The 18,210-nt window shown below is 42.0% G+C and overlaps 1 protein-coding gene across 2 annotated transcripts in view; it reads left to right on the top strand.

Annotated features, from left to right (window-relative positions):
- The first annotated feature begins 7,079 nt into the window (after positions 1-7,079).
- The window catches only part of LOC132762024 (60 kDa lysophospholipase-like), a 102,311-nt gene continuing 91,180 nt past the window's right edge, over positions 7,080-18,210 (top strand). For both annotated transcript variants that reach the window (XM_060755043.2, XM_060755037.2), the window contains exon 1: positions 7,080-7,443. In XM_060755043.2, coding sequence (XP_060611026.2) covers positions 7,215-7,443 — 229 coding nt within the window. In that variant the 5' untranslated portion in view covers positions 7,080-7,214. The remainder of the gene's footprint in view (positions 7,444-18,210) is intronic.

Here is an 18,210-nt window from a genome sequence, read left to right as displayed (position 1 = left end):
TGTATATAATATGACATACTCTTTTGTCTAAGATACTGTAAAAAAAAGAGAGAGAGAGATTGAGATCTCTACATTGGACATTTAATCTGTGGCTGGTTTTGAATAGTCATGCTCTGAACCAGCCCCGAAGATAGCTGCACACTCTGTCCACAACCTGCAGCAGCAGCAGGGGAAAGTGGAGGTGGTCCAATAGGGCCAATACAGGTTTGACCTTACGTTGTTGCTCCTGCTGCTGGATGCCACAGAGCTCCATGAGAACTCCCAGTTGTCACAGGTGCTTGTGCTGACATCAGGAAAAGTGGCAGACAGCGAAGGAGAAGGAAGGGGTATTGTGCAGGAAAAAGGAATAACTGTGTGGCCTGTGTGGAGAGTGGACTGGTTCTCATTGGACAGGGTTATGCTGTCCAGTCTGCCAAAACTGCGATGTTACTTCCCAAAAAAAGCCAATGGGATTTTGGCCTGCATCAATAGGAGTATAGTGTCTAGATCCAGGGAAGGCATGCTACCCCTCTATTCTGCCTTGGTTGGACCACACCTGGAATATTGCATCCAATTCTGGGCACCACAATTGAAGAGAGATATTGACAAGCTGGAATGTGTCCAGAGGAGGGCGACTAAAATGATCAAGGGTCTGGAGAACAAGCCCTATGAGGAGCGTGCATGTTTAGCCTGCAGAAGAGAAGGCTGAGAGGAGACATGATAGCTATGTACAAATATGTGAGAGGAAATCACAGGGAGGAGGGAGTAAGCTTGTTTCCTGTTGCCCTGAAAACTAGGACGCGGAACAATGGATTCAAACTACAAGAAAGGAGATTCCATCTGAACATTAGGAAGAACTTCCTGACTGTGAGAGCTGTTCAGCACTGGAACTCTCTGCCCTGGAGTGTGGTAGAGGCTCCTTCTTTGGAAGCTTTTAAACAGAGGCTGGATGGCCATCTGTCAGGGGTGCTTTGATTGCAATTCCCCCTTCTTCTTGGCAGGGGGTTGGACTGGATGGCCCATGAGGTGTCTCCAACTCTATGATTGTTTGATTCTATTCTATGATTTTGGCCAAACTCTGGAGCATCCCATAACTTTCCTTAACTTTGGGGTAAACTGGGCAAACCCAATTTACCTCATAATAAGAACTGGACATCCTTCGATGTGATAAAGAAGAACTTAATGGTGAGTTCAGGCTATTGAATCCATGTAGACCACTACTTGTTAAACTGTGGGTCCTCACCCCAAATGGAGTCTCCATAGCTCAATGTGTGGGTCCTGAAAAAATTGGCAAAAGTTTTCTGAATGTTTTAGACATTTATACAAATCTGTTGAGCAGTGTTTACAGTGGACTCTGCTGAAGATGCTTTAATTACCCATATAAATAAAAATGTAATGTTTCTTTGTGGGATTAACATTATTTATTTATTTATTTATTTATTTTATTTACAGTATTTATATTCTGCCCTTCTCACCCCGCAGGGGACTCAGGGTGGATTACAATGTTCATATACATGGCAAACATTCAATGATATAAACAGAGGCTGGATGACAGCAATTTTCCTGCTTTTTGGCGGTGGTTGGATTGGATGGCAGTCAAAGACCCCCTGACAGATGACCATCCAGCCTGTTTAAAAGCCTCCAAAGAAGGAGCCTCCACCACACTTCTAACTCTATGATTCTATGAACTATAAATTCCAGCAACTACAACTCCCAAATGGCAAAATTAACCCCCCTCCCCCCAAACCACCAGTATTCAAATTAGAACGTATTGGGTATTTGTGCCAAATTTGATCCAGTGAATGAAAATACATCCTGCATATCAGATACTTACATTATGATTCATAACAGTAGCAAAATTACAGTTACGAAGTAGCAATGAAAACAGTGTTATGGTTGGGGGTCACCACAACATGAGGAACTGTATTAAGGGGTCGCAGCATTAGGAAGGCAGAGAAACACTGCTCTACTGATTGTCCTGTTGCTTCAATAGTTAAAAATCAGAACTACATTGCACCCACATTTCTTTCTTTCTTTTTTTTTTTGTTAAGGGCATTAATCCCCATGCCTTTAATGACCAAACCTTTTAACTTATTCCCCACATTTCCTGACGTATTTGATTCCAGCACTCAGTGGTTTGAGCTAGTTCTTCCAGCCTGCGACTAAAACTAAACAGTAGTTCATCTAATCTCTTTTATAGGGCAATGGGGAGCTAGTTCTGCATTTGTATGAGCAAACACTGTGTTCAATTCTTGTTTAAAAAGTTTTACTATTGAGTGCTCTGGCACCCAAGCCCTGGCCTTTCAACACTATTTTTCAGGCTGACCCAGAGCAATCCCCACCTTGGTTGTTTGAGTATCTTGTACAGCTTTGGCACTCCATTATTTTATGACTGTATGATTCTATTCTAGTCCTTCACTAGAATCTTTTTGTGTGTGAATGTGTGGCTTCATCTTGAGCCGAAGTCTGTTATCTTCATGTCTAAATATGAGCAAACACCACCTCCCAGTGGAGATTAAAAAGAGCTGATTTTTTAATGGAAATCAACAGAGTAGAATCATAGAATCAGATTTGGAAGAGACCTCATGGGCCATCCAGTCCAACCCCCTGCCAAGAAGCAGGAATATTGCATTCAAAGCACCCCTGACAGATGGCCATCCAGCCTCTGTTTAAAAGCTTCCAAAGGAGCCTCCACCACACTCCGGGGCAGAGAGTTCCACTGCTGAACGGCTCTCACAGTCAGGAGAGTTATGTTCAGATGGAATCTCCTTTCTTGTAGTTTGAAGCCATTGTTCCGCGTCCTAGTCTCCAGGCCAGCAGAAAACAAGCTTGCTCCCTCCTCCCTGTGACTTTCTCTCACATATTTATATATGGCTATCATGTCTCCTCGGCCTTCAGGCTAAACATGCCCAGCTCTTTCAGCCGCTCCTCATAGGGCTTGTCCTCCAGACCCTTGATCATTTTAGTCGCCCTCCTCTGGACACATTCCAGCTTGTCAATATCTCTCTTCAATTGTGGTGCCCAGAATTGGACACAATATTCCAGGTGTGGTCTAACCAAGGCAGAATAGAGCATGGGGAGCATGACTTGTCTACCTTGCTGGATTCTCCTTGGAGGTCTGACTTGTCATGATGCAGAGGTCCTCAAACTAAGGCACGGGGGCTGGATACGGCCCTCCAAGGTCATTTACCCGGCCCTCACTCAGGGTCAACCTAAGTCTGAAACAAAGTCAAAAGAAGGAACCTCCACTACCCTCTTCTCTGCCCCAGAGAGTGGTGGAGGCTTCTTCTTTGGAGACTTTTAAACAGAGGCTGGATGGCCATCTGTCGGGGGTGTTTGAATACATTTTTCCTGCTTCTTGGCAGAATGGGGCTGGACTGGATGGCCCGCCAGATCTCTTCCAACTCTAGCATTCTAGGATTCTATGACTTGAAAGCACACAACAACAACAACAACAACAACAACAACAACAACAATCCTATCAGCCCAAAGCAGGCCCACACTTCCCATTGAAAGACTAATAAGTTTATATTTATTAAGATTGTACTTCATTTTAATGATTGCATTGTTTTTAAGTGTGTGTTTTTTGCATTACAAATAAGGTATGTGCAGTGTGCATAGGAATTTATGCTTTTTTCAAATTATAATCTGGCCCTCCAACAGTTTGAGGGACTGTGACCTGGCCCTCTGTTGAAACAGTTTGCGGACCCCTGTCATAATGAATGCCTCAACTGAACTGCGTCATTGTATCTTGGTTGCATTTTAGCAGCTGAATCATTCATCACCACCACCACCACCACCACCACCACACCATTCCCCTTTTTACTTCCCAGTCCCTTTCCTTGTGTCCTATATATTATTAGTATTCTTATATTATTTGATACACAGCAAGATTAGTACACAGCAAACAAAATCACTATGCTGACTTTTGTATTTGGTCACACGTCGGACACTCCCAAGTATCTAGGACTGTGTGATGTATCGGCGAATAATACGTGCAGATCCTAGTAGGGTGGCCTTTTGGAGGTGGCAGATGGTAATTTTGTCAGCGCTGATTGTTTTTAAGTGTAGGCCAAGGTCTTCAGACACAGCACCCAGTGTGCCGATCACCACTGGGACTACCTTGACTGGCTTGTGCTAGAGTCTTTGCAGTTCAATCTTTAAATCCTCATATCATGCAAGCTTTTCTAGTTGCTTCTCATCAATTCTGCTGTCATTGCAACATTGACGATCCATATTTTGTTTTTGCCCCACAATTGTGAGGTCAGGAATATTGTGCTCCAAATCCCTGCCAATCTGAATCCGGAAGTCTCAGAGTAGTTTGATGTGCTCATTTTCTATAATCTTTTTAGGCTTGTGATCTCACCAGTTTTTTTTGTCACAGGCAATAATAATAATAATAATAATTATTATTATTATTATTATTATTATTTCTTGGTTACCTCTCCTCATGGCTCAAAGTGGGTTACTTACTTACTTAGGCAATCCCTCGTAGCCCGAGGATGATGGTCCTCCAAGTGATGTGTTTTGGCGATGGATACGTAGGTGGCTGTGGAGCCCTATTTTTGACTTGCATGTTCTCCCGCAGTGAAGGCATTGATTTCCAGGTGGAAGGTGGTCCCAGTTGGCTTGATGCACCTTCCTCTTGGCACGTTTCTCTCTTTTGCCATCCATTTGTGCCTCTTCAAATTCTGCAGCACTGCCGGTCACAGCTGACCTCCAGCTGGAGTGCTCAAGGGCCAGGGCTTCCCATTTTTCGGTGTTTATGCCAGAGTTTTTAAGGTTGTCTTTGAGCTCATCTTTGAATCTCTTTTCCTGTCTGCCAACATTCAGTTTCCCGTTCTTGAGTTCAGAGTAGAGCAAACTGCTTTGGGAAATGGTGGTCGGGCATTCGGACAACATGGCCTGTTCAGCGAAGTTGATAATGGAGTACCACCACTTCAGTGCTGGTGGTCTTTGCTTCTTCCAGCACGCTGACATTTGTCCGCCTGTCTTCCCAAGAGATTTGCAGGATTACAACATTGGGTTGGTGGGTTACAACATTGTAAAACACACATTCTCCTAAAAACAGTCTTTAAAATATACATATTAAAACATATTTCCATTTTAAAGTGTATCTTGATGTGGCAGAGCACTCTTGTTTTGGCCTTTCCCCCCTTTCAGCTCCTAGATAACATCTTTTTAATGCCTTTCTGATTCTAATTTATTCCCAACCACTACCTCAAGGCCTCTTGTGTTTTGTTTTGGGAACATTCCTCACTGGATGAAAGGACACTATTGTGGGCAAGTTGCCCATGAATTGCATCAGCACCCGTTTTAATGTTTAATAAGGGAGGGGGGGAAGCCTTGGCTTTTCCTCCTTCATTAGAACTTGACTGATATATATATATATATATCCCCTGCCATGCATTGCTGTGGCACAGTTTGTGTATATGTGTTTTGTGTGTGTATGTATGTGTTTATGTGTGTGTATATATTTGTGTATATATCTGTGTTTGCATATATACTGTATCTGTGGGTGTATATATATGTGTGTGTGTGGATGGATATATATTTGTGTGTTTATATGTGTGTATGTATATTGTGTATATGTGTGTGCTTGTCTATGCATATTTGTGTGTATATATGTGTGCATGTATTTGTATATGTATAGGTGTGTGCCTGTGTATATGTGTTTGCATGTGTATATGTGTATGTATGTGGGCATTTATGTATACACATAAATGTGTATGTATATATGCATATTTGTGTGTGCTTGTGCATATATATACGTGTGTGTATATATATGTGTGTTTGCATATATACTGTATATGTGGGTGTATATATGTGTGTGTGTATGGGTATATATTTGTGTGTTTATATATGTGTATGTATATTGTGTATATGTGTGTGCTTGTCTATATGCATATATGTGTATATGTATAGGTGTGTGCATGTGTTTGCATGTGTATATGTATATGTGTATTTATATATAAATGTGTATGTATATTTGTGTGTGCTTGTGCATATTTATACGTGTGTGTGTATAGATGTGTGTTTGCATATATACTGTATATGTGGGTGTATATATGTGTGTGTGTATGGGTATATATTTGTGTGCTTATATGTGTGTATGTATATTGTGTATATGTGTGTGCTTGTCTACATGCATATTTGTGTATGTATATGTATAGGTGTGTGCATGTGTATATGTATATGTGTATGTATGTGGACATTTGTGTATACATATAAATGTGTATGTGTATATGTAAATTTGTGTGTGTATGTATATGTATAGGTGTTTTCATGTGTATATGTATATGTGTATGTATGTGGGCATTTGTGTATACATATAAATGTATTTATTTACTTTATTTATATACTGCTTTTCTCAGCCCTCAGGCGACTCAAAGCGGTTAGCAACATCAATACAAAACATCACAAGACAAGTATATAGCAGTTAAAAACAATTGTAACATAAACAATTAAATAATTAAACATCAGTATAACAATCATTAGTGCCTCAACAGTAACATCAAAATCCAGTCTCATGATCCATTATTCCGTATTCGAACAGCCAGGTCTTCACTTTCCTCTGAAACGCCAGCAGGGAGGGGGCCGATCTGATATCTGCAGGCAGGGCGTTCCACAGCCAAGGGGCCACCACTAAGAAGGCCCTGTCTCTCGTCCCCGCCAAGTGCGCCTGTGATGCAGGCGGGACAGAGAGCAGGGCCTCCTCACATGATCTTAATGTCCTAGTTGGTTCATAGGTATGCATATATGTATATAAATGTGTATGCATATATGTATATTTGTGTGTGCTTGTGCATATATATATATATATGAGTGTGTGTGTATAAATGTGGTGGCATGTGTATATGAGCATATGTGTATATGTATATATGGTGTATTTTTCGGGTTTTTTTAAGTCTGTTCCTCTGGGGGTTTTTGTGTGTGTGTGTTTTTAGGGGTGATGGACACTTGTTGGCCTGATAGGTGTATTGTGTCCAAATTTGGTGTCAATTCGTCCAGTGGTTTTTGAGTTATGTTAATCCCACATACAAACATTACATTTGTATTTATATAGATAGAAGATTGAGTGTAGAGTCGTAGTTTGGACTCTGGGGTTGTGTCCAGCAAACTTCACCAGGGTCATCTTTCTGGATCCTCTTCCCTGCACAAGAGGGCGGGGCAAGAGGGCAGCCAATGAGAGCGGTCCGGTCCGGAAAGGGGCGTGGCTGAGCTTGGCTCTCATAATGCCCGCGTCCTCTCCTCCCGCAGAGCATCTTCTCCTCCAGCACTGGAAGGCCATGGGGGAGGCAAGCCACGCCAAGGAAGGTTGCAGCCTCCTGAGCCGAGCTTTGGGGTGCAGAGCCCCTCCTGCCGTGGTGGCGGTCGGGGGCGGCTGCGCCTGCTTGGCCGAGGTGCGGGTGCTGGTCATCAACACGGGAGGGACCATCGGGATGGTGCCCCACCAGTCGGAGGGTGAGTGAGTGAGTGAGTGGGGACTGAGATCCCAGGTGGGGCCCAATTGAGGGGTGGGGGGGGGGGGGGAGGCACGCCTTCAGTGAGGCTTTGTCTTCATCGTTGCGTGTTTAATTCTGTCTACACTGCAGATAACCCGCATTATCTGCATTCAGTTGGATTATGTGAGTCCACACTGCCATATAATCCGGATTATCAAATCACATAAAACAACTATCTGATTTGAACTGGATTATGTGAGGCTACACTGCCTCATAACCCAGATTATCACATTATCTAATTTGAACTGGATTATGTGAGTCTACACTGCCATATAATCCGGATTATCAAAGCAGCTAACCCACATCTGCTTTGAACTGAATTATATGAGCCTACGTTGCCATTTAATCCAAATTATCAACGTAGCTAACCAACATCTCCTTTGAACTGGATTATTTGAGTCTACACTGCCATATAATCCGGATTATCAAAGCAGCTAACTCATATCTGCTTTGAACTGAATTATATGAGCCTACAGTTGCCATTTAATCCAGATTATCAACGTAGCTAACCGACATCTCCTTTGAACTGGATTATTTGAGTCTACACTGCCATATAATCCTGATTATCAAAGCAGCTAACCCATATCTGCTTTGAACTGAATTATATGAGGCTACACTGCCATTTAATCTGGATTATCAAAGCAGATAAGACATTTATCTGATTTGAATTGGATTATGTGACTCTACACTGCCATATAATAAAGATTATTAAAGCAGATAACCCATGATATTTACTTTGAAAGGCATTATGTGAGGCTACACTGCCATTTAATCCAGATTATCGACGTAGCTAACCAATCTCCTTTGAACTGGATTATTTGAGTCTACACTGCTATATAATCCAGATTATCAAAGCAGCTAACCCACATCTACTTTGAACTGAATTATATGAGCCTACGTTGCCATTTAATCCAGATTATCAATGCAGCTAACCGACATCTCCTTTGAACTGGATTATCAAAGCAGATAAGACATTTATCTGATTTGAACTGGATTATGTGACTCTACACTGCCATATAATAAAGATTATTAAAGCAGATAACCCATGATATTTACTTTGAAAAGCATTATGTGAGGCTACACTGCCATTTAATCCATATTATCAATGTAGTTAACCGACATCTCCTTTGAACTGGATTATTTGAGTCTATAATCCGGATTATCAAAGTAGCTAAGCCATATAATCCAGATTATCAAAGCAGCTAACCCACATCTACTTTGAACTGAATTATATGAGCCTACATTGTATATTGAATTATATGAAGCCCCCAGTGACGCAGTGGGTTAAAGCACTGAGCTGCTGAGCTTGTTGATTGAAAGGTTGCAGGTTCGATTCCCGGGAAGCGGCGTGAGCTTCCGCTGTCAGCCCTAGCTTCTGCCAACCTAGCAGTTCGAAAACATGCAAATGTGAGCAGATCAATAGGTACCGCTCCGGCGGGAAGGTAACGGCGCTCCATGCAGTCATGCCGGCCACATGACCTTGGAGGTGTCTACGGACAATGCCGGCTCTTCGGCTTAGAAATGGAGATGAGCACCACAACCCAGAGTCAGACATGACTGGACTTAATGTCAGGGGACTACCTTTACCTTACTTTACATTGTCATTTAATCCAGATTATCAATGTAGCTAACTGACATTATCTCCTTTGAATTGGATTATTTGAGTCCACACTGCCATATAATCCGGATTATCAAAGCAGATAAGACATTTATCTGATTTGAACTGGATTATGTGACTCCACACTGCCATATAATACAGATTATCAAAGCAGATAACCCATGATATTTGCTTTGAAATGGATTATGTGAGGCTACACTGCCATGTAATCCAGATTATCAAAGGAGATAACCTATATTTCCTGCTTTGAACTGGATTGTGTGAGTCTACAGTGTCATATAACCCAGATTATCAAAGCAGATAACCCACATCTGCTTTCAACTGCATTATGTGGCTCTATGGTGCCATATGATCCAAATTATCAAAGAAGATAACCCACATTACCTGCTTTGGACTGGATTGTGTGAGTCTACACTGCTGCATAATCCAGATTATCAAAATAGGTAAACCACATCTGCTTTCAACTGGATTATGTGAGCCTACATTTCAGTATGATCCAGATTATCAAAGCAGATAACCCACATTATCTGCTTTGAACTGGATTTTATGACTCTACACCTCCATATAAAATCCAGATTATCAAAACAGATAACCCACATTACCTGCTTTCAAGTGGAATCATGTGAGTCTACAGTGCAACATAATCCAGTTTATTAAATCAGTTAACTCACACCTGTTTTGAACTGGATTGTGTGAGTCTACACTGCCGCATAATCCGGATTATCAAAATAGGTAAACTACATCTACACCGCTGCGTAATCCAGATTATCAAAATAGGTAAACCACATCTTCTTTCAACTGGTTTATTTGAGTCTACACTGCCATATAATCCAGATTATCAAAGCAGATAACCCACATTATCTCCTTTGAACTGGATTATATGAGTCCACACTGCCATATAAAATCTTGAATATCTGATTTGAACTTGATTGCAGCGGCAAACTGTTGCTGCTGCACAAAAACTACCAATTTTGGCTGCACTTTCAGATGACATCCAACAGATAATAGGTATAAGACCCTTCAAGATGCTGTAACAGTCTTTGGAAAGGTAGCTCTGCTTTGAAAAATTGTATTTTAATGCCTAAATTTATGTTTTGCTTTCCTTTTACTGTTTGATTCAATGCTGGTCATTGACCAAAATGAAATATTCATTCAGTGTTGTGGGCCACCCGGAGAACATTCTTTTATTCTGATGAGGATGCAGGAGAGAATAGGACTTTTGCATCATTTGGTTGTGGTCTGGAAGGAGGAATATTGGTAGGCACAGCGTGTTGGAGGATACACCTCCTGAAATTAACCTTTGAGACATTATATGCTAAAGCAGACACGGGGAAACTATGGCCCTCCAGGTGTTTTGGACTTCAACTTCCTACCAGCTGTTAGGGATTTTGGGAGTTGAAGTCCAAAACACCTGGAGGGCTGAAGTTTGCCCATGCCTGAGATACAACATCATTAAAACAAGACATGAATATACTATTAAAAGACATACAAGATATAGACTTAAATTGCATGTTAAAATCCACTAATAAAATGTGAATTAAAATTCACAACTTAAAATTAACTAGGTAGGCCTGCGAGAAGAGATGTGTATTCAGCTGTGTCTTCAGATAGCTGATAACAGTGAGAGCCGTTCAGCAGTGGAACTCTCTGCCCCGGAGTGTGGTGTTCTTTGAAAGCTTTTAAACAGAGGCTGGATGGCCATCTGTCAGGGGTGATTTGAATGCAATATTCCTGCTTCTTAGCAGGGGGTTGGACTGGATGGCCCATGAGGTCTCTTCCAACTCTTTGATTCTAGGATTCTATATAACGGCAACAACAACTAATAACCAACAACAAATAATAATAACAAACTACAACAATTTTTGTTTCCGTGTCAGAAGCGACTTGAGAAACAGCAAGTCGCTTCTGATGTGAGAAAATTAGCCATCTGCAAAGACGTTGAGGGGATGCCTGGATGCTTGTGGGAGGCTTCTCTCATGTCCCCGTATGGGAAGCTGGGGCTGACAGAGGGAGCTCATCTGTGCTCTCCCCGGATTCGAACCTGCGACCCATAGGTCTGCAGTCCTGCCGGCACAAGGGTTTAACCACCGGGAGCTCCACTACAGCAATAATTTGAAGATTCCCTTGCTGCGTACATAGATGCATGTATTGGACAGAAATTTATAAAGGAGCACCTTGCCCAGTTGTTGAGAGAAAAACAAAAAGACACACCTGCCTACTTTCAATGTAATGCACAAATTTTAGTCTGATGCACAAGTACAGGCTGATTATCTTCTGCAGTTCTGGAATACTCCAATTTCTGAAGTGTCTGCATGGGTTGCTGAGATAGTGTCACCTTTGCTCTGTGATACTGTTGCATGCACTAAATTATTAAAAATATTGTCTATAAAGTTACCATTGGGTTTGTGTATAGGGGTATAATTACAGGTTAGCATTCCTTATCCGGAATTCAGAGATGTGACATAATCTAGAATCCAAATGGTTAGCATGACTGGCTGAGATAGTGTCACCTTTGCTCTCTGATGTTGTGTATAAAATTATCTTTAGACTCTGCATATAAGGTGCATCTGAAGCATATGTAAAGGCCATCAAATGCTAATCAAGGTGATCAGTTGAAACATTCACACTTAGCTCCAACAGACGAGTCCTTTGTCTCACCTTGGTCATTCCACAGATATATAAACCCTTTTCCCTAGTTCCAACAGACCTCGCTACCTCTGAGGAGGCTTGCCATAGATGCAGGCAAAACGTCAGGAAAAAAAATGCCTCTAGAACATGGCATATAGCCCAAAAAAATCTACAACAACCCATATGTAAAAACCTCACAGCTTCAAGGCTGCATAAGATCCCTGTCAAACTCAGGAGAGCTGCTGCCAGGTGGTGCTGGCATTATTGAGCTAGATCAGGCATGGGCAAACTTTGGCCCTCCAGGTGTTTTGGATTTCAACTCCCACAGTTCCTAACAGCCGATGCTGTTAGGAATTGTGGGAGTTGAAGTCCAAAACACCTAGAGAGTTCGCCCATGCATGAGCTAAAAGGACTAAAGGTCTGTTTTATGCAGTTGTCTCTAGTTATCTGATTATGTAAATGAGTGGTATTAAATAGTATAGAATCATAGAGTTGGAAGAGACCTCATGGGCCATCCAGTCCAACCCCCTACCAAGAAGCAGGAAAATTGCATTCAAAACACCCCCGACAGATGGCCATCCAGCCTCTGTTTAAAAGCCTCCAAAGAAGGAGCCTCCACCACACTCTGGGGCAGAGAGTTCCACTGCTGAACAGCTCTCACAGTCAGGAAGTTCTTCCTCATGTTCAGATGGAATCTCCTTTCTTGTAGTTTGAAGCCATCGTTCCGCGTCCTAGTCTCCAGGGAAACAGAAAACAAGCTTGCTCCTACCTTCCTATGACTTCCTCTCACATATTTATACATGGGCGTCGTGTGTACCTGGAGAAATTAACATTTTAGATCAGGGCTCCTCAATTTTTTTAAGCAGAGGGCCAGTTCATGGTCCTGTAAACTGTTGGGGGGGGGGGGGCAGACTATAGTTTGAAAAAACATGAATGAATTCCTATGCACACAACACATATCTTATTATATGTATATGTGTGTATATGTGTGTGTGTGTGTGTGTGTGTGTGTGTGTGTGTGTGTATGAAGGAACAATACAATATTTTAAAATGATCAATTTCAACCAACATAAACATACCAGTATTTCAAAGAGAAGTGTGGACTTTCTTTTGGCTGATGAGATAGTCAAGTTAATTAGGGTTTAAGTTTGAGTATTGGACTATGGTTGCATCTATACCAGGCATGGGCAAACTTCCACCCTCCACCAACTCTGAACCCCACCAACAATGGACCTGGACCTAACTTTGGCACACAGAACCCTCATGACCAACAGAAAATAATGGAGGGCTTTGGGGGGAATTCACCTTGATTTGGAGGAGAGAGCTCTGTGAAGCCAAATGATGATGGATCTGGACCACAATTCAACAATTAAATAACATTTAGTTAAAAATCTAAACAAGGTTAAAAGCAATTAAAACGTAAACAATACCACTTACAGCTATAAAGTCACATTATCCACTATGGGTATGTGTCCACTTGGTACACATACCCAGTACACCCAAATTTTAATACTGGAAGGGTTTGGGAGAGATCAACCTTGATTTTTTGGGAGTTGTAGTTCACCTACAACCAGAGAAACCGAACCCCACCAGTGATGGACCTGGATCAAATTTGGCACACAGAACTACCATGACCAACTGAACATACTGGAGGGGTTTCTTTTGGCAGGAGAGGGGGCGGGGCTGGGCTTTTCCCCCCTGGAAGTTGGAGTTCACTTGCATCCAGAGACACTGTGACGACCCATCAATCATGGGTCTGAACCACTTGCCACACAGAACCCGCATGACCAAGGAACCTACTTGAGGGGTTTGAGGGGACTGACCCACCATGGTGAGAGCTGTAGTTCATACATCTAGAGAGCAAACTTGTCCAACATGACAAACTTTAACCACTGATGGAGTTTCAGGGGGTTAACCTGGCACCCACAATGTTATGCATTTTGTAAAAAAAAAATTTTTTAAATGACTTTTTCAAATAATCCGGGCAATGTCGGGTACCCATGTTAGTAAATTATAAACATCTCGGAAGTTACACAACAACAAGAGCAAAAGGTTTCCACATCCTATCGTTCTTGCAATCACACTTATTAAAGAATGTAGGAAAAGTGAGTTTATCCCTCCCCTTCACTGTATTATTTATTAATGAAGTACAGATTCCAATCTGTGTTGAGGGATATGGCAAGAAGGGAGGTGGTTATTGTAATTTGGCAAATACAGAAATTGAGGGGTTGGTTACTGAATCCTCATCATCCTGTCATTTCTACTAATGGAGACTGGGACTCAAAAGCACATACTGGAAAAGTGGGAAATATTTACCCTTCTGCCATTATTTAACTATTCTGTATAAAAGTGATTTTGAAAGTGCATCTTTTGTAAGCAGGATGACAACAGCAATGCTTTTCACCTATTCTTTTTTAAGATCATAGGATAATTTTACAAATTGGTTAAAAATAAAATGTGGCAAAAGGTAAAGTTTCTCCTCCCTTTGTTTGTATTATGATTAAAACAAACATTCTGAGTTAAAACCTTTGCTTTTGCCACAGATAAAGTAAGTGTGTGTTTGTTTCTGAATCACACAGGGACTGTGGAAGGAAAGGAAAAGTTTCTTTTGCCAAAGCCTCACTCTGGCTCGCATCCAGTCAGCTCAAGGTTACTGTGTACCCAACAGGTGCAAAACATTCTTGATCTCCGTTGTATATAAAGAGGAGGCATATTGGACAATGAGAACATCAATGGCACAAGGGAAAGACAAAATTTATTTGTTTATTAAAAAAAAAATCTTAATCACTTCTGTACCCACTATTTATTTATTTTGTGTCAAAAGCATTGCATAAAATAGTTTATCTAAAATTGATAAAATAAAGGGATCACAAGCTGCTAGATAGTTCAAAACGGGCATTGGCTGCATTGTCTGTAGCTTTAAATTCTTCCTCTGTGCATGAGGCAGGGCATTGTGGGTAAGCATACAGATGCAGAGTTGTTTGTTCTGCTTCACAGTCGCACAAGGTGGAGGATTCTTCTAGGTAGTGCCATTTTGCCAGATTGTCTTTTGATCTGCCCACTTCACTTCTGAGTCTGTTCAGGGACTTCCAAGTTGGCCATTCTTGGTTTGCCCCTTGAGGAAGACCCTCGTGGGGGACCCATCCAGTTGGAATCGCTTGATTTTGCTGCCCACAGAGATATTCTTGCTGTTGCTGGAGGGATATTTAGAGGAGTGGAGGTTCTCGTGAAACTTTTCCTTGATTTAAGTCTACCCGGAAGAGGCTGATAGCCATGCAGTGGGTGGCTTTCATGGTGTTCATCCTTATTTCTCTCGCAATTGGCAGGGGGGGGGGGCATGCCAGCTAGCTTATAGAGTCTATTAACAGGTGTTGGTTTGGGACATCCTGTGATTATTCTACATGTCTCGGGTTTACCCACTATGACCCCCAGTGAGAGAAAACATTCTTTCAAAACAGACTGAAAAAACACATACTAGTAGTTAATTTTTAAAATGAGAAACCTCATGGAATAACATACATGGTTTGAACATTGTCTGGAAGCACAACAGCTCCTTTGGGAGGCAGTTGTACAAATGAGGACCTGCTTTCATGGAAAGCTTTGTTTCATGCTGTCACTGGACTAACCACTTGGACTGATGGGACAGGACTGAAGGCTCATGGCGAGGATATCCCATTCTGCAGAGACTCATGCAAAAACGTGTGTGTGTTTCACAATCTGTTTAATCAACCTCTCATTGAGAGCTGTGCTCTAGGCCATGAATAAGCAGGAACACATGAACCCTCTCGGGGATGTGCTTTTGATTCTGTACCTGTCTCGAATCTCTTAAGAGTATTCTTTGACTAATCACAAGACAATGAAGAATGAATTTCATCTCCTTCAAGTGATTCAGTTTGAAATACATTATAGAGCCTGCATCCCCTGCAATGTTTTTTGAAATCAGAAGTGGAGCACTTTTGGAATTTTTCTTCCTTTTTTTAGGCAGCCCATGCAACCTCTGGAGAGTTATGGGGTAGCGAACCCATTGGAGTTGCCCAACTGTGCCATCTGTCTGTCTGTCTGTCTGTCTGTCTGTCTATCTATCTATCTATCTATCTATCTATCTATCTATTTCAGCAAATGAAGTAAATGTGTTCTTGGTTGTGAGTTCCTTAACAGAAAAGGTATGAATAAATATAAAAGGAATGGAGATACTGGGTGTTTCGGCAAACATTTTATCCATAACTCAACATAGGTTTGCCTTGGAGTCACCATGAGTCGGAAATGATTTTATGGCACACAGCAGAAATAATATTTACATGTGAATTGAAGCAGTTGGGTCAGGTAACACTTGCATATGTAAAGAACCATTGTGAACTCTTTTGAAAGTGTATTTCAAAGTGCAATCAAGAATTATATTTGCTTTCACCATTCTCCAGTCTTTTTAAATGATTTCCACCTTGAGAGCCAGATTTACAGATCTATTATTTTTACCTACCAACAGGTTATTGGTAGGTAGTTTCATATAGGCTTTCCTGCCTTCTCTTTCTTGCTGTCCACTTTGCTGCTCTTACATGGTCAGTAAAGATTTCTGTAGACAGCTGCTATTTACCATGTCATGGGGAGATGCAAACTTACAGCTGTTTCCCAGTTCAGGTTTTGTTATTTTGCGTCCAGCCCCTTACTGTCATGCAGGAATTTAGACGCAAAGCACTCCAGACAGGCCTCTGTTTAAAAATCTTCGAAGAGATTTTTTCCGCTCTCTGAGGTTTCTGTTGCCAACAGGAAGTTCTTCCTACTGTTTAGGTGAGATTTCTTTTCCTCTAGTTTGAATCCATTGCTCTGACTTCTTGCCTGGGTATATCCTTACAAGATTAGGCCAAAGTTGCATTGAGGCTGTCACCACTGCATTGTCACCAAAAAGCAGCTTGTTGGTGACATTGTATTTTTGCTCACATGGCTGGGGGCTTCAGTGTGACACTACCAGAAAAATTACCAGCAAGCCTCTGGCAGGAAAGTAGTTGTTGGTGCAATCCAGCGGTGGGTCCATCAGAGGTATGAAAGTGAAGTGGATCATATTCAGCTGGATCCAGCTGTTCGCATCTCTGAAAAGTCAAGATCATATCAGAGTTTCCTGGATACAGTGCTTCTACTGTGACGCCAGCATTGCATCATGTGGACTCCCCACGTCTGCTGAGCAGTTTTTTTTTGTTGTGTCAGGAGCGACTTGAGAAACTGCAAGTCGCTTCTGGTGTGAGAGAATTGGTCGTCTGCAAGGACGTTGCCCAGGGGACGCCTGGATGATTTCATGTTCATCATCCTTGTGGGAGGCTGGAGCTGATAGAGGGAGCTCATCCGCCTCTCCAGTGTCCAGGAAGCTCACACACCCCCTTGGTTGTCTCAATCCTTAATAAAAAATGGAGTTATCTCTCACTTTCTGACTCCCCCCACCTTCTTTCATCTCTATGAGTTACTTCTGCATTCCTCCATACAACCAGCCACATGTCCAACGGCCCCAGGACGGGCCCTACTCGTAGCCCCTTTGGTGACAGCCCCTCTCTGACACCCCAGAATCCTACCGCTGCCTCTTTGCTGCCCTTGGAGCCAAAGCAGACTCCCAAGCCACATTTTGCCTCATTTTTCATCTTGCCATTCATTCCTGTGCCACTTTATCCTCTATTAACCTGACATTTCACCCACTTAACCAAGGAACTGCGTTCCTCTCACCCGCGGATACCAAAACCAGTCGTCCTTTCCTTAGTATCTGTGGAACCTTGCCCCAAGCTCAGCTCCTGACCCCCTCACCCGACTCCTCAGGTTCCGGTATCCATGGCTCGAATCTCACTATCCGCAGTCATTTTAAATTGCTCTATTTCATTGGGAGTCTTTTATTTAACGGGGAAGAAACAGAACTGAACCCATTCTTTAAATTTTGAGATGGCATTTTCCAAAAGAAAGTTTCTGAAAGCATTAGATCAGTGGTTCTCAACCTTCTTAATGTCACGACCCCTTAATACAGTTCCTCATGTTGTGGTGACCCCCAAGCAAAAAATTATTGTTATTGCTACTTCATATCTGCAACTTTGCTACTGTTATTATGTAAATATCTGATATGCAGGATGTATTTTCATCACTGGACCAAATTTGAATACTGGTGGGGTTGGAGGGATTAATTTTGTCATTTGGGAGTTGTAGTTGCTGGGATTTATAGTTCACCAAACAATCAAAGAGCATGCTTTACTCCACCAACGATGGAATTGAAGCAAACTTGGCACACAGAACTCTCATGGCCAACAGAAAATACTGGGTTTGGTGGACATTGACCTTGAGCTTTGGAGTTGTAGTTCACCTACATCCAGAGAGCACTGTGGACTCAGACAATGATGGATCTGGACCAAACTTGGCATGAATACTCAATATGCCCAAATATGAACACTGGTGGAGTTTGGTGAAAATAGTCCTTGACATTTGGGAGTTGTAGTTGCTGGGATTTATAGTTCA

The sequence above is a fragment of the Anolis sagrei genome, chromosome 1 (assembly GCF_037176765.1).
Source record: "Anolis sagrei isolate rAnoSag1 chromosome 1, rAnoSag1.mat, whole genome shotgun sequence".
Taxonomy (NCBI): Eukaryota; Metazoa; Chordata; class Lepidosauria; order Squamata; family Dactyloidae; genus Anolis; species Anolis sagrei.
Note: the sequence above shows the minus strand (reverse complement) of the source record. Positions and strands in the feature narration are given on the sequence as shown.